The sequence below is a fragment of the Erithacus rubecula genome (genome assembly GCF_903797595.1).
Source record: "Erithacus rubecula genome assembly, chromosome: 18".
In the NCBI taxonomy this organism is placed as follows: Eukaryota; Metazoa; Chordata; class Aves; order Passeriformes; family Muscicapidae; genus Erithacus; species Erithacus rubecula.
The window spans coordinates 7957848-7981040 of NC_136670.1; the positions used below are offsets into that span (position 1 = coordinate 7957848).

At 50.6% G+C, this 23193-nt stretch overlaps 2 protein-coding genes across 4 annotated transcripts in view; one reads left to right on the plus strand and one right to left on the minus strand.

The window, feature by feature from the left end:
* Nucleotides 1-2601: 2601 nt before the first annotated feature.
* Nucleotides 2602-22742, minus strand: STMN3 (stathmin 3). Of its 3 annotated transcripts, XM_079321658.1 has the most exons (7): nt 22713-22742; nt 21975-22084; nt 18718-18866; nt 8676-8771; nt 8159-8334; nt 7495-7686; nt 2602-7047 (listed from the first exon to the last, which is right to left on the minus strand). In XM_079321658.1, the coding sequence occupies exons 3-7, from the start codon at nt 18734-18736 to the stop codon at nt 6988-6990; spliced, it is 543 nt and encodes a 180-aa protein (XP_079177784.1). In that variant the 5' UTR covers nt 18737-18866; nt 21975-22084; nt 22713-22742; the 3' UTR covers nt 2602-6987. The 3 variants fall into 3 exon arrangements, with proteins under 3 accessions (XP_079177784.1, XP_079177783.1, XP_079177782.1); XM_079321657.1 differs by lacking the exon at nt 22713-22742 and having other exon boundaries at nt 21975-22266; XM_079321656.1 differs by lacking the exons at nt 21975-22084; nt 22713-22742 and having other exon boundaries at nt 18718-19100.
* RTEL1 (regulator of telomere elongation helicase 1) overlaps nt 22698-23193 on the plus strand; it is a 43853-nt gene continuing 43357 nt past the window's right edge. Inside the window, exon 1 of the mRNA XM_079321659.1 lies at nt 22698-22819. The gene's annotated coding sequence lies outside the window, so the exon portion shown is untranslated. The remainder of the gene's footprint in view (nt 22820-23193) is intronic.

Genomic DNA, 23193 nt, shown 5'->3' on the forward strand with positions numbered 1-23193 from the left:
CGAGGCCAGAGAAAGTCATGAATCCCTTTTGGAAACACTCTGTGTTTCCATTCTGTCAGCTTTTCACAGCTACTGGGTGGGTGGCTTTTCCTGACAGGTGTTCAGGTGGCGTTTGGTCTGTTTAGGATTTTTTTCACAAATTTCTAATGATCCTGTCTGATACATTTGTGGTGGTTTATTTAATGCTTTTTTTTCCCTCCCAAGGCTCTTCCTTTTTTTCTTTTTTTTTTTCTTTAGTCCTCATGCAAACCAACCCTGCCTGATAAGCAGCTGCCACCTCTATTTTTCTCATGATTCCCCTCACCAGCTGACCCAAGCTAATATCATTAAAGTGATATTCCACAAGGAATTGTATTTATTTCCTTCTCCAAGATAACCAGCAAGGTGAAATTAGCCACTGGAAATGGGTAATTTCATGCTCCTTTTTCCATGGAAGCATGTCTGTCTCTCTGCCAGTGCCACTGCTGGTGTCTTCCCTGGCAGCTGCATCCTCAGGAGCCCAGTGAGGATGGACAGGACAGATAAAAGGTCCCCTTTTCCACTAAAACCATCTCCCTACAGTGCCCAAAAACGGAGGCCTTATCGAGGTGGTAAGAAAGCAGGAAACCCTCAGTAATGCTGCCCTGCTTCAGCTTTCCCAGCAGTCAGTGGCCTCTTGGAAAGCAAAACCTGGCTTTTGCAGTCAGATCCCAGGCCACAGGAAGGTCCCTGGGCTCCTCCTAGCACAGAGAGTGGGATGGTTTCACCTCCTGGCACCTACTCTGCTCCCTGCTCTGCCCCTTTATCAGACTCACTCCAGCCGTGGTGCCAGTGAGGCTGCTCAAACAGGGTGAGCTGGTATTTTTCAAACCAAATCACTCTGCAAAATTTCTGTGCTTTGCCTGCCCAGGTGAGCCTTTGCATTTACCTTGGCAGAGTCTCTGATCCCTTCCCTTGCTCAGGCACAGCTCAAACACTTTGTGGGGATCCCTTCAAGAATTACCCAGGTATTTTGCTTTCTTGACTTGGTTTTGATTTTATGCACAAGGAAATCTTGACATGGCATGGAGTGACAGGACAAGGGGCACTGACAGAGGGCAGGGTTAGATTGGATATTGGGAAGGAATTGTTCCCTGTGAGGATGAGGAGCCCCTGGCAGAGGGTGCCAGAGAAGCTGTGGCTGCCCCTGGATCCCTGGAAGTGCCCAAGGCCGGGCTGGACAGGGCTTGGAACAACCTGGGATGGTGCAAGATGTCCCTGCCCATGGCAGGGGGTTGGGACCAAACCACTCCTTGATTCTGTGATTTTGTGTGTGCTGGAGGGTGGTTCAATACTCAGTGCTGTCTCCAGCACTCAGCCCTGCAGGGCTGCACATGGGCGGGCTGGAGGAGGTGGGAGCCTCTCCACAATTCCTTCTGCTCCTCCCGCCCCAGCCTGCCCCAGCACATCTCCTGCCTCTGTGGTTTTCTCCTTCACATCAGAAAAGGGTGAGGGATATATCTTGAATTAACTAACTAGGAGGTGACTGTGCTTGGCCTCATCGATATATCTCAAATTGGCTGGCACCAAGGACTGTGCCTGTTTTCCTAAGACAAATGCAGGGGTTTATTTTACTAAACCCATGCTTTAGAAGAGCCTGGGCTTGTGGACTGTGTCAAATCTCAGAGGAAAAGTGAGCAATGCTGCGTTTGCAGTCAGGTCTTTATCTCCAGGATCAGGAAGGTCAAGCTGCAAAAATAGAATTCCTGTTTGTGCAGGCAGCAGCGTCCTGAGGACACGTGGGGAAAGCATCAGGCACGGGCTGCTTGCCACTGCCACCACCATGATGGCCCAGCACTGTCCTGGCACTGTCCTCTCTGCCCTTACAGAACACTGCCCTGGGAATGAAAATTTATCCCCCCTGCCTTCCCTTGGGTTTGTCTCCTTGTGCACTGGGTGCTGCTGAGCTCTGTGGAGAGTCTCCCACACTGGTTATTTTGGTGGGATCACAAGATGTGGGACAGCCCAGGAGGATGCTGCTATTTCAACATCCCCTCAAGGACAGGGAGGATGGTGGCCAGAGGCATTGTGGTGGCAAAAGCCCTCCCCAAAAGGTGAGTGGGGGAAGCTTTCCCCAGCAGTGGGAAAAGCAGCCAGGAATCCTCCCCCACATGTCCTTGTGGATTACAAACTTCCCTGTTTTCAGCTGCAGCTTTTGGACATTTTTGTGTACCTGGTTCCAGGGATGGGATTGGGAGTGTTGGCCATGCAGGGTCTCATGGGTTGGGGTCCCATCTCCCTGAGGACCACAGCCCTGCTCCCTCCCACTCTGTCCAGCCCAGGCTGGATCCTTTCTCAGGAAAAGTTCATGAAGGAAGCATTGGAGTTTTTAATAAAGAAGCTCGTGTGGTTTCTAGAACTGCATTTGTTGTATTTATAACTGTTTTACAGCTTTTTCCATCTTCCTGTGTAAAGACTTTGCACACCCTCACTCCCAGCCACAGGGGAGGCAGCAGGACCCTCATTCAAGCATTTATTGCTTTGTCCCTCTGAGAATGGTGATAAACTGTCAATTTCTGCCTCTTTTATGTTGTGTGAAAAAGCAGTCACTGAGCATTCAGAGGATTAGGGTCTATTTTGTTAAATCTTTAGGTCAATCTTCTGTTTAATGCTGTTTATTGGTATTCTCACAATACAAAGAGAAGCCTTAGAACTAAAACAACCGATTTCTGGAGAGAGACAGACACATACAGTTTCATACCAACTTTATTTCTTTTTTTTTCCTTTATTTTTTTTTCATGATCACTTCTTTTGCACAACAACAACCTCAAGTTGACAATGAAATGCACGTGGCAGACCAAAGGGAACCGGACAAGGCTCTGTTAGGGATGGAAAGTCTTTCCATGACACTGCTCCAGCTCCCCACCCAGCCCAAGGGATGGAGCCCAGCTGTGGCAGGAGGAGCACATCCTGCCTGCAGGGCAGCTGGGGTGTTGAGCCCTGGGGTGACAGCTCAGCCCTGTGCCCACACAGCCATCTTCCAACCCTCTCCTGCAGCCACGGGCCAGGGCTGCATATCCTGACTCCATGCTTTGGTACTTTCCATTTCAGAGCACTTTAGAGATGTGGAGGCATCGGCTCTCCTGCGGTCCCTGTGGGGAGGGAGCATCTATGTCCCCTTCTCAAAGGGTGTGGGAAACTGAGGCACAGGGCAGGGGTGCCCAGCTGTCCCCTGCACCCCGGGCACCACGGGACACCCACCCTTAGGCATGGGCCAGTGCCCCTCTGCTGCTTCACTTAAAGACAACTGACTACAAAGGTGGATTTATTGGTCTTACTATGTCATCTCATCCCTAGCATGGAAGGTAAGAAGTCTCTAGCACCGTGATCAGCCATTCCCTGACTCGTTTCAAGTGGTATCAGAGTGTATGTGCATATATGGTTTCCACGGGCGCGTTTCTGTGCGCAGCACTGCGAGGAGGACAGCAACGCCATGGGAGGGAAAACACAAACCCCACCAGACAGGACTGCAGAGCCAGGGCCAGAGAGGCACGCAGGGCTGAGCCAAAGCAAGCAAGCTGAAGTTTACATTTGAAAGGGAGCAGCAATACTGACCTACCCCTGAGGTAGGATGCATCCAACTCCTCAACTCCCACCGGCCCTGGAAGGTCAGCTCAAAGGGAACCCCACAATTGGATTAGAGCAAGGCTTTTTAATGACTCCAAAATAATAAAACAAGAAATAGGCTCAGTCCAGAAGCAGTTGGAGGGGCCAGCATCCTTGGAAGTGCCTATTTACAGGCAGAGCTGAGCTCTGTGTATGGAATAAGGTGGGCACAGAGCTGTAATTTGGGCTGTGAGGTCGGGTCCCCTGCTTTCCTACAGCTTCACCCATCACCCGTCTGTTGGTGCTGGTTGGGAGCTCATTTAGCTTCAGCTCCAACCAAAGGCTCTTCTCCAGGAGGGCTCTTGGAAGGCCTACACATGCACATCATGATGTCACCCTCCTGACTTTCCTCCCTCACACTGCTGCCACACTTGAGGTCTGGGCAGGGATGCTGTGGGTGCCCTGAGGATGCTCCCCCTACAAGGCACATTCCCATGTCCATATGCTGCTGCAAAAATGGGGCTGAAAACTGTTGGTTTGGAACTTGATTCATAACCACTTTCAGGGATCAATGGAGACCTCAAGCCCCACAATAAAGAAGGTGACCCCGAGAACTGGGGGGGTTGCATGCTGTGTCCACATCCATGGTACATGGGAATGCTCCAGGAATGACAGAGGCTGGGGCAGGAAGAATGCTAATGAGGATACTTAATCAGTCTCATTTGAGGCATGAAGTATGCAGCTGCACATAGCAATAGCATGAAGGGATATGGAACAACCATGATCCTGGCCTGTGCCACGTGCTGCAGGCTGGGCACAGTGCTGCATGAGCTCCTGGCCACGATGGATTTGGAGCAGTGGGTGGACATCCCTCATCCAGCCAACACTGAGCAGCCAAAACAGTCACACATTTCCCTGATAGTGCCCAGTGGCACTGGACAAGCTCCTGAACATCCCTACTCTGTCCATCTGCTCCAGGACACACGTAAAGCCTCTGGCCCCACAGGTGAGGCTGTTTCCTTGGCACAACGTGTCTTGGCAGCAGCTCCCTGACATTAACAATGTACACTCTCCCTGCATGTCCCTGCTCCTCTGGTGCAGGAGCTTCTCCTGCAGTAACACATTTTCCAGCCATATCCACCGTCCCTCACTGCACCAACCTGATGGAGGGGAGAAAAATCGGTTTCCCAGTGCTCACACCTGCATGAGCACCATCTGCCAGGCCATTCTGCACTTGCCATGGGAATTTTTGCCAGGAAAAGCTATTGCAAGAATAAGTCCCCACCTGAGACCCATCTGGGCTCCAGGGAGGGGGAAGAGAAGGGCACAGGGCAGCACAAGTGACTGAGAGGGAAGATCCAGGCAGGAATTGAGCCTGGAGACCCAGGAGCTGTTTGGGAGGACGGCTCTGACTGACACAACCTGTTACAGCTCTCTTCCAGCACATGCTAAACCTGACAGGTCCTCCAGCTTCCACAGGGTTGCAGGGAACCACCTGGAGCTTCCACACAGGGAGGTTTAGATCAATACTAAATTATATGTACCAGAATTGAAGCATCACCTCTATTCTTCCTCCCAGCACGAGGAGCAGCCGTCCCCGCTCTCACTGCCCTGCCCGCAGGACTCGGCTGCCTCCAGCTCCCAATTCCATCATTTTCCAGCTGCTCTCTGGTCCAGCATCCCATTGGCACCCTGCCTTCACCTGGCCCAGCCTCTGACTCCTTCTGAGCCCCCAGGAGAGAGTGAAAATGGCCATTTCTCTTGTTTTCAACTCCTGCTCATGAGTACATTATTTCTGATAATAATAATCATAATAATCATAGTACTAAAAACAGTATTTACAACAAGCTCCAGGTCAGAATTACACACCAAGCAAACACTCAGCACCACAGAGAGTAGGACAGGGTTAATATCTCGCAGATACCTTCTCAGATCCCACCAACGTGGGACACAGACATTTGACAGTTTCAACCATTTCTTACACACAAACATTTCATTTAAATTACTTTTTAAACTTTTTTTTTAAACTTTTTAAAATTTCTCGTCACTATATGGATGAGGTGATGCTGGCGGTGATGCCGCGCTCTACACAGATGCTTATCTAAGACAGCTGCTACTATAAACTGATCATTAGCTACTGTTAAGAAATTCAACCCTCAGTTTCCTTCTTTGCCCTAAATCTAATTCTCTTTTGTCACTGACAGCACAGGAGCTTTCTAACAGCCCTGTCCTCCCCCCAGCCCAGGAGGAGGGGTTTGGGAGTAAGGTAGCCCTTCCTTTTAGGAGCAGAGTCCCCTGACATCAAGCCATGGCCATGGAGGGATCCCTCCCACATGCAGCTGTGAGTTCTGTGGAGATCAGAAAAGAGCCTCAGGATTTGGTGTCCAGCAATCTGCCCTGTGGTGGCCCCAAAGAGCCACATCCATCACTGGAAAGAGGGAAGGATTCTTCTGTTCACTAAAAGGCTGTTTCACAACCATGCACCATCTCTGTTGGATTTGCTTTCCTAACAGAGTGGAATATCCTATGTTGTGGGAGCACTGGGGAGCCCACAGAGGACTGAGGGTCTCTCTCAGAGCTTCCAGGAGCTGGAAATGCAATCACCACCCACAGCTCTTCCAGGCAGAGCAGCCAAGACCTCTCAGTCCCCACTCAGCCAGGGAGAGGGTGGCTCAGTGGCCAACCAGGGCATCAGGCAGTGCCCATCCTGACAGGGACTTGCTGTGGTGTGGCACCTGGCACCAAGCTTTGGGTGACCCCCTTGGCTGCTTCCACACAGGTTCTCAAAAGCCATCCCAAGGTGAGGACTGTGGTCAGTGCCTACCTGGGCTGGCTCTGGAGGCAGCCAAAAGGTGGGGGCTCTGCACACTGCAACTCCTGAGCCATCCATCCCTCTCCTTCCTCTCTCCTACCAAGGTCAAACAGGGGGCTGCTTCCTATTTTACCTCACATACAGAAATTATCACTTATTTCTCCTTTTTCTGAAACTGATATTTGGCTCAGAGCAAACACCAAGAGGAGGAAAAGCCCCTGATAAGAAATCCGTATCTCTGTGACACTGCTGGTTGAATTTATTAATATCTTCTTTTGGCTTTTTTTCTATACATCAGTTTAAGAAATATTTAAAAAAAAAAAAAAAAAAAAAAGGACAAAACCCTCCAAAGAAGCTGTTTGATTGACTGATTGATTCTCTATTTGATGTGAACTAGTTGCTATTCTGCTTAGAGGTCCCTATGATCTGTGAATCCCCACAAGCACTGACGATTAGGGATGCAGAGAGAAGCGTGTAGCTGGGGGACAAACACCAGGGAGAGGGGATGGAGAACCGAATGTTGCATCTAGACAAACAAAATAAAATGTGTTGGTTGGTCGACTGGTTGGTTTGTTAACAGGAATCAGGTGCTGGATGTGTAGAAAAGCCCTTTATCCAGAGATCTCCTCCCGCTGTTCCTTGTTCCTGCGGACTTCGGCTGCGTGCAGTTCCTGCAAAGACGGGAGAAATGACACCAGGCTAACACACCCTGGTCCTGTGATCAATATTTTCCTCCTCCACACAGGATTTGCATCAGACATTAAAAAACAGACCAGTTTCCTATCCAAAACACCCCGAGGGCAGGGGGCTGCACCTGCAAGGAGTGAAGCATCATCTGTGGGAACCTGGAAGTGCTGGAACCTCCAGTGAACACACTCCTGGCTCCTCTCTCCTGCAAAACCCTTCAGCCACGCAGCCCTCAGTGGGCCTGATGCTGTGGCTTTGGGCTTGCACTTACCAAAATTACACAGGCTATGTTCTCTATTGACCTTGAAGGACATAACCCGCCTCCTCACGCTGCTCTGGAGCAGCCACCACCAAGGAAACGCCCTGTCCTTCACCCATCCCACCGGGAGCAGACCCCGCTTTCCCCGCCCTGCCCCGGGGGTGCCACTCGCCTTCTCGCGGAGCCGCTCCCTCAAGGCAGCCAGGTGTGCCTCACGGATCTCCCTGCTCAGCTCCATCTTGTAGTTGAGCTTCTCCTCGGCCAGGCGGCTGAAGTTGTTGTTCTCCTCCAGCGCCTTGTGCAGCACCTCCCGCTCGTGCTCCCGCTTCTCCGCCAGCTGCTTCAGCACCTGCGCCTCCTGGGTCTGCAGGGCACGGGGCTGAGGCCACTGCAGAGCTCTGCCAGCCTCCACCTCCCCACAGGGGCTGTCTGACTCCCTCCCGTGCTCGAACCACCCCCTCCACCCCATAACACGACCTTCTTGCTTGGAAGGTGCTTTTGATGCTTTTTTCCTGCTACCGTGGAATTGTCTAGGTTGGAAAAGCCCTCTGAGATCATCGAGTCCAACAGCTCCCCCAGCCCACCATAACCCATGTCCCCATCTACATCCCCATGCCACATCTACACGATGATGATGATGATGCTGATGGAGTTGAATTCCCTGCCTAAATCACGCTGCAGAATCTCACTCTACGATTCCTATGTCTGACCTGACAATTTAGAGTGGAATAATGAGTGTCAGGACACTTCCCAGCTGTTTTAGATTACTCCTGCTGAGTTTTAGGGTTTGGTGCAATTAGTACCAGAAAAGTCACTGCTTCTACTGATCATCTTACCTTCCTCCTCTCTTCTGCAGCCTCCAGCCTCCTCTGAAGCTCCTCCAGGGACAGGTCCTTCTTCTTGGGAGGGGAGGAAAGGATTGGGCTCTCAGGAGATAAATCTGAAGGGGACTTCAGGATCACTTCAAAGCTCTGGCCTGATGCCCTCTTATCCAGCTGCTTCACCTCCATATCTTTGAGGGGAAAAAACAGTGACTCTGTAAAACTGTACCATTCAGGAGAGTGACCTGAGGTCATCAAGCTCCTCACACAGGAATTAGGATTTTCCCATGTCCTGATCTGGGTGATTTTGTTTTATCTCCAGAATTTCTTGATTAGCAAACACCTTCATCCCCTCCATGCAAATGCAATTAATTCAAAGTCATGGCACAATTGCAGAAAGGTCACATTGCTGTTAAAACCTTGTATATCATCCCAGCATGAAGCAGAGAGACTGACTCTGGCAAGCTCCCACATTGCCTGTGGGAGAATAATCCAAACACTGCTGGAGCTCCTGTGGGAGCAGATTACCTACCTCCATACTGGTAGATGGTGTTGGGATGGGGCTGGGTGTGGAAACAGGAACAGATGAGGGAGAGCAGAGACAGCTCCTTCATTTTCTCCTTGTAGGCTGAAAAATATGGAATAACAATGAGAGAGATTCTAATGGCAACAGCATCTCTTTTTCATGGAGAAATTAAGCAAGTATCCCATTTGCAGCTATCAGACTCTATGGAGGCTTTTCCATGCTGCCAGGAAATCCCATTTGCAGCTCCCAGACTCTGGGGAGATGTTTCCTTGCTGCCCTAGCTTGCCAAAAGGCCCCCAAGGAGTCTTTGATCTAGAGCAGCCTAAATTAGCTGCAAGTGTGGCAAATGTTATGGGAACACACAGAGTAGGGATTTTACACATCTAGGGGTGTAAGTTTCTGTGCAGGGTTCTCCCTCCAAAGGAGCTGGGACGCTGCACCCATTTAGTTAAACGTGTTGGGACAGTTGCCCCACCCTTCTCCACTGTAAGTGGAATTTCCAGTCTCTGAGATAACCAATGCCCACTGACACCTGGAAACATTGCTCAAGCCCTGGTGAGCTGGAATTGTTTCACAATTCAGCATTTGTGAGGTGAGAGTGAAGAGGCAACAGGAGGTCAGCAATGTGGAGAACAAAGGGGCATTTGAGTGGTGAAATCATTCAGGGGCTCCCGTACCAGGGGAAGAGCTGGACCCCAACTCCACAAGGTACCCCCCACCCTGCAGCAGCAGAACAGGAAGGATGTGAGTGGATTCTGCCTCTGCAGAAGGGAGAAGGTTGGCACAGTCTGTGACCACAGTAACCGTCCTCCTGTAAAGGAGAGGAAACACACAATCCTTTTGAGCTCTGCTGCTGTGAGTCCCAGTTTGCTCATGCTCATTGTTCCTGTGACTGGAGGATGCACCACAGCATCCTCGGTGATCACAAGTCCTGCCCCAATGCAGATGGCAGCCATCTGCTTCTGGGGCAATCTTCTCCTGTATTGGAGTTCAGCACATTTAAGACAGTGAATTGTTTGCACATTGCTGACAAAGAATCTCAGAATAGAAGGAGTTAAGTCAGTGAAGTGCTCTGTCTGGCTGTCACATTCTTTATCACAACAGTGAAACCCTCACAGCATCACTCCTGTGTGGCAGGTCAGCAGCTGGGACTCAGCAGTGGGTGCTGCTGCCTCATGGGTCCTGTGAGGATGTGGGCTGGCTCATTGGGTGACACCCAGGCTGGTGGGGACAGTGTGTTCATGGCTGCATGTCCTGACAAACCTGCCCTGAGTGTCTTTGTGCTGCCCTTCCTCCTGCCTCTGCCACAGGCACAGGCATTCTGCTGTCCTGCCTTGGCTCTGCCTCTGGATTTCCCACATATCCTGGCGCTTCTGGCCTTGATTTGTCCCCTCTGCAACCCAGCTTACAATGCCACCTTCAGAGCAAGACCCTCCCCTGGGCCAGGGCAGGGAAATCCCCAGAGCTTTGTGATCTGAAGAGGCATTAGACACAGAACAATTCTGAAAAAAGGAACATCATGTGTATCACGTGCCCTTAGGAACATCTTAAAGGTATTTTCCTCTGTCTTCCCACAGTTAATTGAGTGGGAAAACCTATGCCTGCTCCAGCCTTGCACTTACTTTTCCTCCTAGGTACAAAACTTCACCCTAAATTGGCACTCTTCTTTTGTTAAAGCACCATCCCTAAAGCTCAGATCTTGACTGAACATTTTTTTAGCTTGCTCCCCATTCTGATTGAACCTCCTGCCCAGTCCTGCTGTTGAATGTAAACCAAATAGAAATAGTTTACACCAGCAGTGGCAGCTGGACATTTTTGATTTTGCTCTTAATGAAAAAAAACCTCTGGAGAGCCTCTGAGAGGCCCAAAGTCGTGGCATGGAGCAGGAAGCTAATGCATCTCCCAGTGTGCTGCCAAGAGCCCTGAGGAGGATCCCTGGGAATAGATGAGAGACATTATCATTTATTATCATTTAGACGTTATCATTTAATACAAACCAACCAGTCAACAAGTTCGTTGTTCCACCATTATGTCTGGTCCTGGGTGAAACCAAGGCATGAGGCAGATGTGCCACACCCCTGGCCTCCTCATTTAATTCAATTTAATTGCCTGACAGCACTTGTTACAGAGCACAGTGCTTTGTATTTCATGACTTGGGCTTCGGTAGTGGCACTGTGTGCAGACGGTTCCATGCTGCATTCCTGCCTTCCAGGTTTGCCGTGGTGATTCCACAGCTGCGCCCATTCCATCGGGATCCCCCCTGTCCTGCTTTCCCTTCTGCACAGCAAACCCACCGTCCTTCTCCGTCAATTAAAACGAAGAGGAGCAAGAGGACAAAAGCCCCTGGGCCGTGGCGGGCGCTGGGAGCGCTCTGTGTCCCTCCCCCGCCCCGCAGCTGCTCCCCGGCGCCAGCCGCCAGCCGCAATTAGCGGCACCCGGGCCCGGCAGCGGGGCTGGAGCTGCCGCGGCCCCGGGGACCGGCGGGGGATGCTCCGAGCAGCCCCCGCTGCAGGGCACCCCCCTCTGCGGGGGGAGCAGCGGGAAGGAGCAGCGGAGCCCCCCCCCCGACACCCCCAGAGCTGCGGGAAGGGGCAGCGGAGCCCCCCGGCACCCCCAGAGCTGCGGGAAGGGGCAGCGGAGCCCCCCGGCACCCCCAGAGCTGCGGGAAGGGGCAGTGGAGTCCCCCGGCACCCCCAGAGCTGCGGGAAGGGGCAGTGGAGCCCCCGACACCCCGGGAGCCGCAGGAAGGTCAGCGGAGCCCCCCGCACCCCCGGAGCTGCGGGAAGGGGCAGTGGAGTCCCCCGGCACCCCCAGAGCTGTGAGAAGGGTCAGCGGAGCCCCCCGGCAACCCCCGAAGCTGCGGAAAGGGACAGCGGAGCCCCCCGGCACCCCGGGAGCCGCGGGAAGGGGCAGTGGAGCCCCCGCACCCCCAGAGCTGCGGGAAGGGTCAGCGGAGCCCCCCGCACCCCCAGAGCTGCGGGAAGGGGCAGTGGAGCCCCCCGGCACCCCCAGAGCTGCGGGAAGGGGTAGCAGAGCCCCCCGCACCCCCGGAGCCGCGGGAAGGACAGTGGAGCCCCCCGCAGCCCCGGAGCCGCGGGTGCGCCGCCCCGGCCGGAGCTGTCCCTTCAGGACCGGCCCCTCGCCGGACCCCGGCCGGAGCTGTCCCTTCAGCACCTCCGCGGGGGCCGGGCACGAAGAGGGACAAGGACGGACTCCTGAAGAGATTGTAGAGTCATAGGAGCACAGAATCGTCACAGGTTTGTTCGGGCTGGAAAAGCTCTCCGAGATCAGGTCCGAGTGTTCCCCCAGCACAGCCAAGCTCACCAGTGAGCCATGTCCCCAGGTGTCCATCTACATGGCTTCCAAATCCATCTAGGGATGGAGACTCCACCTGTTCCCTGGGCAGCCTGTGCCAGGGCTTGACAGCCATTTCGGTGAAAACATTTTCCCAGTGTCCAATCTAAACCTTCCCTGCACCCCACGACAAGAGCCACGTCCTCTTGTCCCGCCACTTCTTAGTTGGGAGAGGAGGCTGAGCCCCACCTGGCTGCACCCTCCTGTTGTAGGGGTTGAGAAGGTTCCATCTGAGCCTTCCTTCCTCCAGGCTGAGCCTTCCCAGCTCCCTCAGACACTCCTGGTGCTCCAGACCCTTCCCCAGCTCTGTTCCCTTCTCTGATCAGTCCAACCCCTCAATGTCATTGATGTCCTGAGGAGCCCCTCACCCATGCCCAGAGAACTCCATGGACCCCTGAAATCCCTGTGTTCCAGAGACAGCTTTTGTGGGACACAGAGCAATCACAGTGATGGCCTTGTGCTCATCATTCCATGACAAATAATTGCTTCATCAGGCTAAGATGTGATTCAGTAACTACAAGGAAGACCCATAACCTCTGGGTCGCTATTTAGGAACCTGTGTCAGTGAAGACCAAACCTGAGATCTCCTGAAGCAAGACTTTGACTCAACCACAGCTGCTTAAAACTTAAGGGTAAAAGATTACCAACCTCAGCCCCAGAATTTATTTCTGAAGTATCTGCACTCCCATCTGCAATAGATTTTAGGTTTTGAGGACATATTTATGCCAGTGGACAAAACCTTTGAACCAGGAAAAGACCCGTGGCTGGCCAGGATATGACATGATCAAGGAGCTCCTGCCCAGAAAGGATGGATCTAGTGCACAAATTTATATCTTTTAAGAACAATTAGGGAATACTGAACTTTTTACTTGAGCATCTATTAGCATTTTTACTTCTGTTAACTTAGTAAAAAAATAAATTCAGCTGGAAATGAGCAAATATTTCATTTCTATATAAATTAATCTGACTCAGGTCTTCAGGGACTTGATACCAAAGCATTCCTTGAGTCTCAGAGGTGCAGCAAGAACTCTGCCTTGCTTGTGGGCAGAGGATTAGGATCAGCAGCAAATTCATTCACTCTGATATGGTCTTCATCACTGTGTCATAACATTTCACTGCTGTCATATCAGAACTGGGGTGAAATATTACAAGTAACTGAGTTGTGTAAACCAAGAAGTGAATAAACTGTAGAAGTTAGAGAAAATACATCAATGTCCCACCCTGTAAAGTGGAGTGAACTCATGTTTTGTTGGCTTTAAAGGAATTTGAGCAGTGGTTAAGCTACAATCCATAGAGGTGCAGTCAATTCCTCAACCTTTCTGAATATTTATGTCCTGCAATCAGCACAGGCTGATTCTGGTTTGGTTTATTCCACCCCACACCCCACGAAACAATCAATCTTCATTAGAATTTTTAATCTTACTTTTCTCTGTGTATTATTATTATAATACAATAGAATATATTGCCTTGGAAAAATCACTTTATCCGTGTTGCAAAGAGCAGAAGGGAGATGTCCTGAGCCTTCACCAGGGCACCAGGGGGCTCAGGGTGCTCCCAGCTCTCTCTAGTGACTCCTTTCCTGTGCTCCCTCTAGTGCTGTAGGGAACATCCTGCATTTCCATATCCCCACTGCTTTGCAGGAGTGCTGAGCACACCATCGATCCATGTAAAGTGTTTATCTCCAAGTCAATCCCTGGAGACATTATCCAGCTGCTCCCCAAGTGCTGGTGGTGCCAGAGATGGAGGAACAGCTGGGAATGGGGTGGTGCAGGAGCAATGGGATTCATTTTCCTGCTCATGATGTGCCTGGATGGTGGGGCTTGAAACCTATTATTCATTGAAATGTTTTGTTTTCTGTTTCCTAAATACATAAAACTAAACTGCAGCCAGGTTTTGGGGTGGTATTTAATGGCATCCAGCAAAACAGAGAGAGGCAATCTCAGCACAACACTGACATGGCATCAGTCACAGTGAACCAGAGGCAGAGCAAGGCTAATTTATGTGAAATTTAAATGGATGAGACTGGATGTGCTCTGTCTGATAGCAAGGTCAGAGGAAGGTTATTACAAGAAAATAATTTGGTTTGTGAAGATAAGTTCAGAGAAGTAAGAATTGCTTCCATAATGAATATTATCTCATAAAAAAATAAGAACAGGCCAATTATAAATGCAGTCAAAGCTTAAACAGAAGGTACAGATGACAGAGAACTGAGACCTCAAGCACAGACTGCAATGCCACACACACATCAAAAGCAACCAGACTCCTCAATAAGCCTTGAGAGTACAGCAGGCTCTAGATTTTCTCCTCTGCTATGAATCCTGTAATAAAAATATTGGCCAGACCTTTGGTCTAATCCACTTTCACCTTCTTGGTCCCCAGCTTCCACAAACAAGTCAGCAGCAGATCTTGCAGAACCAGAAAACATTTCTAGGGTTTTTGTTTGGGTTTTTTTTTTTGTTGGTTTTTTTTTTTTTTTTTTTTTTTTTTTTGGTCTGGTTTTGGTTTTCTTTTTTTTATTTTTTTTTAATTTTTTTTGTTGTTGTTTTTTTTGTTGTTTTTTTTTGTTGTAGCCCACACTGATGGTATAGGGACACCATGAGATCCAGCCCCAGAAGTTACCATGGGCTCACGTGGAATCATCCATGAGAACAGGCAGATGTGAGGTTTACCCTGCCTTCTGTCAGACATCTGCTAAACCATTGCCCAGGAATGGTTTCCAATCACCCACCTCCTTCCCCCCAGGTTTTATTGGCAGCTCATGAATGTCACAACAACTCATGCTGTGCACAGCCAATGCATCAGCAAATCACTTGAGCTGTAGCACTGGAACATGTGGGCTGCTCCCAGGAAAATAACCAGGGAAATCTCCTCTTGTATGGGCTCAGCAACAGGGAAGGGCCCAAACTGTGCAGCACAGCCCTGGCTGGGGGTCACTCTTGGAAGGAGAGGAGTGTGGCCTGTGTTGCTTGATAAAGCAGAGGAAGGAACCAAGGAAGCAGCTGACCCAGAGTGTTTGTGGATTTGAGGCAAACACAGGTTTCACAGTCAGGTTTGGGTGACAAAGAGCTGTGGAGCTGATGAGGCAGAAGTTCATGAGACAGAGACAGAGCCCAGTGATGTGTCAGGTACAGATGTGCTGTGTGACCACAGTCAGGCATTTGGTCTCCTTGGATCTTGGTTTCCTTTCCATTAACTGAGGATTACTGCATTTCCCCATTACATGTGTACTATATGTATAAACAAATTCAGAGGGGATAAGATTCTCTAATAGGGCAATAATCATATAGAGGTACCTTGAAAGAATAAAAGTATTATTTGGAAATATGCTGAGCATCTCTTCACCATTTGGGAGGTGCCATGGATGGTGCCATGCACATGGTCTTTGGTTGGTCTCTGGCTCTTTTGTATTTTCTAAATCATAGCCATTAACTCCCCTCTGGAGGGGAGACTTGAATTTTTAAAAGATAACTCACATCTGGAGGAGTAAAGCCCATGTCAGTAGGACAACTGGGAGGGATTATCCAGGCATGTTTTTCTAGTTAATTTTGGGGTATAGAAGTTTGAGTGAACTTCAGGTCCCTCCAAAGATTGTCATGAAGAATCACTGGGGCCATTCACCCTTCTGCTGCCCACACTGCTGTCATAATGGGCTTGTCTGCAGCCTTCTGGTTGCCACATCAGACTACTGAATCTCAGATTTAACTCAAAAGAAGGAAAATGTGTTTATCTGATAAAACAGTGCCTTCCCCAGATCTGAACCAATAGTGACAGATTCCAAGAAAAGGCTCCTTTGAGACCTCTGAAGCATCTTCCCACAGTCTACATGGTGCCATTAAACAAGATATTATTTATATTTTAGAAATACCAAGCATTTACTAATTATTTAGATCCCTTGTTTGGATACACTGGTGAAAAAAAAAAAAATGTAAATGCCTACAATGATAGACTCTTTTGGCATGTAAAACTGAATTCCCAATAAAAGAACCATCATTTTTTAAGGCCACATAGACTTCTTCAACAGCCAAAGAAAAAGACAGTAGTCATTTCTTGAGAACACAGAGAGAGGGAGAGCTTGATAGAGAGGGCTCTGACTCTCCAGCATGGGCAGTAGAAATGGCAGGACAGGGCAACACCATATGGTGTCCTTCAGTGGCACCCAGAAAAGGGATCAGGGAATAGCCCAGAGCTACATGAAGTCCCTCAGCTCTCACATTTCAGGGGAATCTTAGGAAACCTTGGGCTCTGCCAAGGCCCGTTTACCATGCCCAGTCATGAGGCCAGGAATGGCAACCTGGTGTTTCCTCTTGGCTCCACCTTCTCAGACACGCCAGCGCTGGAGAAAACCGGTGGGGATGTCACCTTCTACATCATTTCATAATCTCGGCTCTCTCCATCGAAGCCAGCTGCCCCAAAGGGCGCAGGGAGCTCCGCAGAGCCCCGGCAGGAGCCCGGAGGCACAAAGCCCTGTGCAGACGCTGCTCCCGGGGAGGAGGCGAGGGCTCTGCCCTGCCCGGCACCGCAGCCCGGCCGGCACTGAGCATGTGCGCCCATCCCGCGGCTCCCGCACCGCCACAGCCCCCAGGGGACAGCGAGGGGACAGCGAGGGGACAGCCAGCCTCGGGGGAGCGAGCCCTGTTTCTTTTCATCCCAAGGATCCGGTTGTTTGTTTAAACAAACCAAGCGAATCTTCCCGAGGGGGATAAGCCCCCGGGCATCAGCCGCAGACGACTGCAGCTGCCCTCCCCTCAGCACGGATGGGCTTTTGCTGAGAATAAAGGAGGAAATAACGAAGAAAACAAACGAGATTCATTCCTTAATTGAAGGATTCCTGTTTTTCCCCCCTGCCTTTCCAGGCTACTCTCCATGCTGCTGAACGAGCTGCAGGCGATGGGGAGAAGGGGAGCTGGGCGAGGCTCAGCCCCGACCCTCCCTTGGCACACAGCGCCCTATTCTCTTCCCTCCTGCCACAGCACTGCTTCCCATCACTTCCTACTCCTTGAAATTCCTTCTCTGCTTGATCTGAGTCACAAGAAAGCCCCATTTCACGCTTCTTCACGATCTTAAGTCTCTTTGACAGTGAAACTGCTTCTTTGGGAGGACGAAATGTGCTACGGGCATGCAGCGGGTTGGGAGGGTGAGAATGCACCAACTGGAAATCGCATGTTCTGCCTACGTGTGTTTCATCCACCACCTCGTCCATCTCAAGTTCGATGCAACCTTGGTTTAGAGGGCTGGTAAACCCGAGCTTTCCCTCCCACCCCCACTCTGCAAACGAGGTCCAATTCTGCTCGCTAGGGAAGGCAGGAGATGGGTGGCACCTCCCAAGAGTGCACTGCTGCAGACGTTCATTGACACAGGGATACTCGCGGGAATATATACAATAGCTGGAGGATTTCTGTCATAAACACATTTTTTACAATGCTGCTTAATACCTTTAAATGCATGCAAAGCCCACTCGGGATCAGCTGCGCCCTTATTTTCCCCCATATACACACCCCTCCATGTCTCTGTCCTTCTACCCCCCCGCATCTACTGGTCTTTTAAAAGCATCAAGGAATATAAAATGCATGGCAGGAAACCTCGGCAAAGGGCAGTGAAAGAAGCAAGAAGTGTTGCCTGGTCTGCTGGGGGCTGGTTCCCTGCCTGGGGGGCACAAAGCACTGCCTGCTCTTCCTTTTTGTCTGTCGATCCTGCTCAGCCCTCCAGAATCTCGCTTCCCCCTCCCAAGTCCCTCTTTGTGAGCTGCAGAATTCAGAGTCATTCCAAGAAAAAAATCGGTTTTCTAAAAGAAAAAGACTCTAAACCCACCCACCGTTCATTGTGCCATTTCAAGCTTTTCTTCTCCCTCACCCACACTCCCAGTTTCAGCCACTTTAATCCGTTTTTCCCTGTCAAAGGGGTCTTTAGGAAGCTGGACCGAAGCAGCACAGCATCTTCGGGCTGCCATCCTGAAGCCCAACCCGAGCAGGCTCCCGGGAAGCCGCGCTGTGCTTCCCGGTACTGCTGCAGGAGGGAGCAAGGGCTTCCCTTGCAGCATCTCATTTCACCCAACGCCATCAGAGGACCGCTCCCCTGTAGCATCTTCCAGCCAAAAACGAGAGCTGTGCAAGAAATTTGGGGCTGCGAAGCCTGGAGAATACACAAAACCACATTCAGGTTCTTCTGGTTGGCTTTGGGGGATTTTTAGGGCATTACTGACTCTTGCCTATGTCTTCCTCTCCATTACCCATTTAGGTATTACATGATCTTCACAAAACAAAATGCAATTTCTGGTTTCCTGACATCCAGCTGCACCACGTGCAATTTTTTTTTCTTAGGAAAAAAAAAAAGCTCTACGATGTTACAAAAATAATATTTAATTGGCAGGTAGCAGCATCTTCTGATAGCACAATGAAATGGCAGCAATACTTTAAATTGGCAAGTTTATCACACGTGTATTCATATTAAAATAAAAAGCCCACCTGCTATCTTGCATCAGAGGGGTGTGTGTGTGTATGGGGGAGGAAGGGGAACAATGCTGCCATACCAGCTGCCTCCTCAGCACAGAACTCCCCCGAAACCCACGGGGGAGGAAAAGAAAAAATAAAATAAAAAAATCAACAAAACCTTCAGAATAATAATAAAAAAAACACATAAAACTTGACGGATTTAGAAGTGCATTGGTGTGAAGCCCCCGAGAAGCCGCCTGTCCTACCTGAGACGGTGCTGGCCATGCTGCGGCGGGAGCGGAGCGGTGCTGCAGGAGCAGGAGGGAGCGCAGGAGCTGCGGAGGTGCTGCAATGCTGCGGGGAGGGAGGACTGACTCAGCTGGAGGGGGCTGCAGCCATCCGCGGCGGGGAGAGGCTGGAGCGCCCAGAGAAAGGCGAGGGGTGGAAAGAAAAAGAAGGGTCACTAGTTCAGAATATTAATGAGCGTATCAGGCCTCCTTTCCTGGGTGGCTTTGAAGGCAGATCCCTCCCAGGCAAGCCTGCCTGCCAGCAACACAGCCCCACGGCGGGGGGGCGAGACACACCCAGCCGGGCGCTGGCAAAAGAGGATTTTTTTTTTTTCCTCCTCTTCCTCCCTTTCTTGTCTGCTCGAGATGGGCTAAACTGTTTTTTCCCTTGCTGAAAGCAGAGTCAAGCAAAATAATTGATTGATTTATTCTTTTTTTTTTTTTTTTTAAACCAGACATTCCAAGGCAGCCTCACCTGCAGGGCCAGGTCGGGGGTCTGGCTTGACTGGGCTGAGGTGTGAAACCCAAACCTCAAACCTTGCAAGGGGAGGAGGGATCCCAGTAGGTTTTTTAGGCATGGCATTAGTTCTTTTTTTTTTTTTTTTTTTTTTTTTTTGCACCATCACTGAGGCACTAAAGGAGCTGCAGTTTGGGGAGGAAACTGCTGTAAAAGTAGAGGAGAAAGAGCAGAATGGAGCCTTTCAATTTCAGCGAAAATTCTCTGGGTTTCTCCCCCTCCCTAGGCATTAGAACCTCTTTTTTTTAAATAATTTTCTGACTGTTTTTTGTAATTTCTATAATTTCTATTCGTGGCTATTGCCAGGGGCTAATGCTTCTCTGTTTTTAGAGCACACACTTGGGAGGGAGCAAGGAATCCTCCCAAACCCACACATCTCCTGGCACGCTGCAATGCAGACACTCCCAAACAATTCCAGCTGCTGCAGAGAACCACAGGTTGTTGGAATACCTGCCAGGGCTCTGGCTTGCTCAGGAGAAGAAGCCACAGACACTGCCTATTAAATTCAATTAGAAAGACAGAGATTTCTATTTTTTCCTAATTTTCCCCCCAATCTCGCAGTGTCCTATTCTAACACCGTCATGGAAGAAAAGAAAGAAAATGTCTAAGTCATAATAAAATTAGCACTGTCCACACATTTTCAATGTTTGCAACACGAGGGTTTTTTTATGATCTTTAACTGCTCCCTGTTCTGTACAAGCCTAGTTTGGTAGTTCCAACTCTCTCTACTTTCTCCTTGGATTGAATCTCCAGGACTTGACAGGTTATCTTGTGTGTGTTTCAAAAGCTCCTTTGCCATGACCAAAGGAAGGCAGCCATCCCAGGCATCTGACTGCTGGAATGATTTCCCCCTTCTGTTCAGGATGAACTCTGCCTTTGATATTCCCAGCAGTCCCAAGAGGGTCTGGCTACCTCTTGCAACATTCTGGATCTTTTGGCATCAATCCAGCACACATTTTATTCATTTTATTGAAGAAAGGATGTGGAGATTTCAAGGTGCCATGGCCACGTGTCCCACTGGAATAACTGCGTGAGAAATGGGGAGGAAAGGATTTGGAGGGTCAAGGTGGAAAGCTGTGTCGTTATTTCCCAACAGTAAATGGACTGAAAGGCTCTGGACTATCAGGATTAAAACAAATCAAATAATTTGGGGGACAAACAAAAGACTCAGAAAGACAACAAATGGCAACTCAACCTTCCCCTATCTGAAAAGGGGAAAATAACCTTCAGGCCAACCACAGGAATTTTACAGCTGGGTCTCATGGCTCTTTTGTCCCACTCCTAAAGATTCCTGCTCCTCTGGCAGCATCTGGATCTCATCTGGGAAGGGAGATCCTGCCTGGGCAGCCTCTGAGCAAACATGGACATTATTCACTTTGCATTTCTGCACAGCACCAGTGTTCCCCTTGCTGGGGTCTCTGCTGTGGTTCAGCCACTTCCCCACAGAGGTTAAGGATCATCTTTCACAAGGTTTTTATTTTGTACATTGGATTTTTTCTTTCTTGAAAATGAGAAATAGTTTATCCAAGATCTTAAACCCAGGAATGAGTGAGAAGTGGAGATGGGCTGGTTCCTCCAGGCTGGGCTGGCAGGGACAGGCTGGTGAGGGGCTGTCACACAACTTTCTGTACTGCTCAGAGTTCTGAAATCTCTCCCTCTCCAGCTTTGTGAGCACTCAGGGTTTATCCTAGGCAGACAAACACCAAGATGACAACACAGTGTGAGACCAACACCTTTATTTATCGTGTCTTTATCCCAACAGATGCTGCAGCTTCACTAAACCTCCACAACAAGGAACACTTTTCCCCCTCTAAACTTACAACCCATTTCCTCTGTTCTGTTTTTAGAGGGCCAGCAATGCTGGAGGCAGCCTGCAGCTCTGGTCAGGTGAGGTCAGTGGTGCAGAGGAGCAGCCTCCAGGAGCTGACTCATGTTTGCTGCTGGACACGGGCACCTGCTGACTCACAGCCCTGCCTCGGGCTGTCCCTCTCAGCAGGTGACACTGCTTCTATCAACAGCACTGAAATAAGGCAAAATAATCTCCTCTGATACACTATTGATGTTGTTTTTCCATGTAGGAAAGATGTATTTACAGGAAATAACAACAACAGGGTATTCCATGTATTTATGAAGAGTTTTGCAAACTAATTTCTTTTGCAGCTTAATCGTGCGTGGCTGGTATCACGTTAAACAGTTCATAGTCAGAAACATGAGCAAAACCAGCTGTTAAATTTGTGTGGAGCACACAAAGATGCACAGGAATAACTCAAGTGTTCTCCAGCCCACTCCCTGCAATTAGAAACAGTTTATGATCCAGGGAAGTTCAGCTCAAGGAATTTAAAGGCTGGCAACCAAAAGAGAAACACCCATGAGGGAGCCTTGACCCACAATGACACAGGATGTACAATGAGTTTGGGAACAGAACAGATCACACAATATTTAACTTACATAGTTTAAGATCTGTTCCTTTTAATATCAGAACTGTTCTACACACAAGCTCTGCAGCTGGCTAGGAGTATTTTAAAGCTACAATAAAAGAAGCCACATCCTGTTCTACCTCTATGCACTGAGAGCATGAGATACAGCAATAAACCACAGAGATGAGCACAAAGTATTTTCTTCCTGCCTTCTCTCTCATATAGCTGCATAAAACATAGTTTTACAAAATGTGGAGATACAAGTAACTCTGTCTATGCATTTATTAAAAACTAATTCTTACAAAACTGGGTAATCCATCAATCCAGAGCAGTACACCACAATCACACGGCCTGAGCACCTGGAATGCCGACAAAGCCGTTCCTGGATGTGCCTGGATACTCTGGCAGGCGACTGAAGGGTGGGAGCACCGTGCTAAGAAAAGCCGGGAACAAAGGAGCGGCACATTCACCCCTAACAAAAGAGACCCGTCAGAATTCATTCCCGCTCCTAACGCAGGAGCTGCCAGGCTCAACAGAAAGCCACAGAACCCTCCCAGCTCAAAGGTCGGGGGTTTCACCAAGAACCCCGCCGTGCTCCGCAGGCAGCACCGCCCAAGGGTGGACACCCCGCACAAAGCACAGCGGCGGCTGCGGACAATTCTGCCGAGGGCACCGCTTAGCACAGCTCCCGAGCTGTTCAGGAGGCCAGAAACGCCAGTCCCGGGCAGCCCCGGCGCCAGGGATCGCTACAGGGCGTTGGAAATGCAGCTTTTCGAGCGAACAGCCGATACTTCGCCTCTTCGGGGCCGAAGCTGGGTCTCCGCCCCGGGGGAAGCGGCGGAAGCCTCTGGCTGAACCGCCCAGGGCCTGTCTGGGGAGCTGAACCAATTCCCTCAGACCCGGCAGCGCTCAGCCACCCCGGGCTTGCGGCGCTCCTGCCCCGGGCCCCTCGTGAGACGCCACCAGCCCGCAGCCCCGGTCACTCCCCGACACACGGCCCGGCCCGGCCCGCCATGGCCGCCGCCTGCCCGGCCCGTTACCGGGGCAACGCCGCCGCTCTCGCGAGCGCGCGCGCAGGAAGTGACGCTCAACGTGGTGGCGTGGGCACGTGACAGCGGCGCGGGGATTCCGAACGGCGCCAGGGGAGGTGCGGGACCGGCGGGACCGCGGGGACACGGGAACCCTGGGACACAGGGATCAGGGACTGCAGGGACACGGGAACCCTGGGACACAGGGATCTGGGACACGGGAACCCTGGGACACAGGGATTTGGGACACGGGAACCCTGGGGCACCGGGAGCAGGGACATGGGAACCCTGGGACACAGGGATCTGGTACACGGGAACCCTGGGACACAGGGATCAGGGACACGGGAACCCTGGGACACAGGGATCTGGGACTGCAGGGACACGGGAACCCTGGGACACAGGGATCTGGGACACGGGAACCCTGGGACACAGGGATCTGGGATACGGGAACCCTGGGACACAGGGATCAGGGACTGTGGGGACATGGGAACCC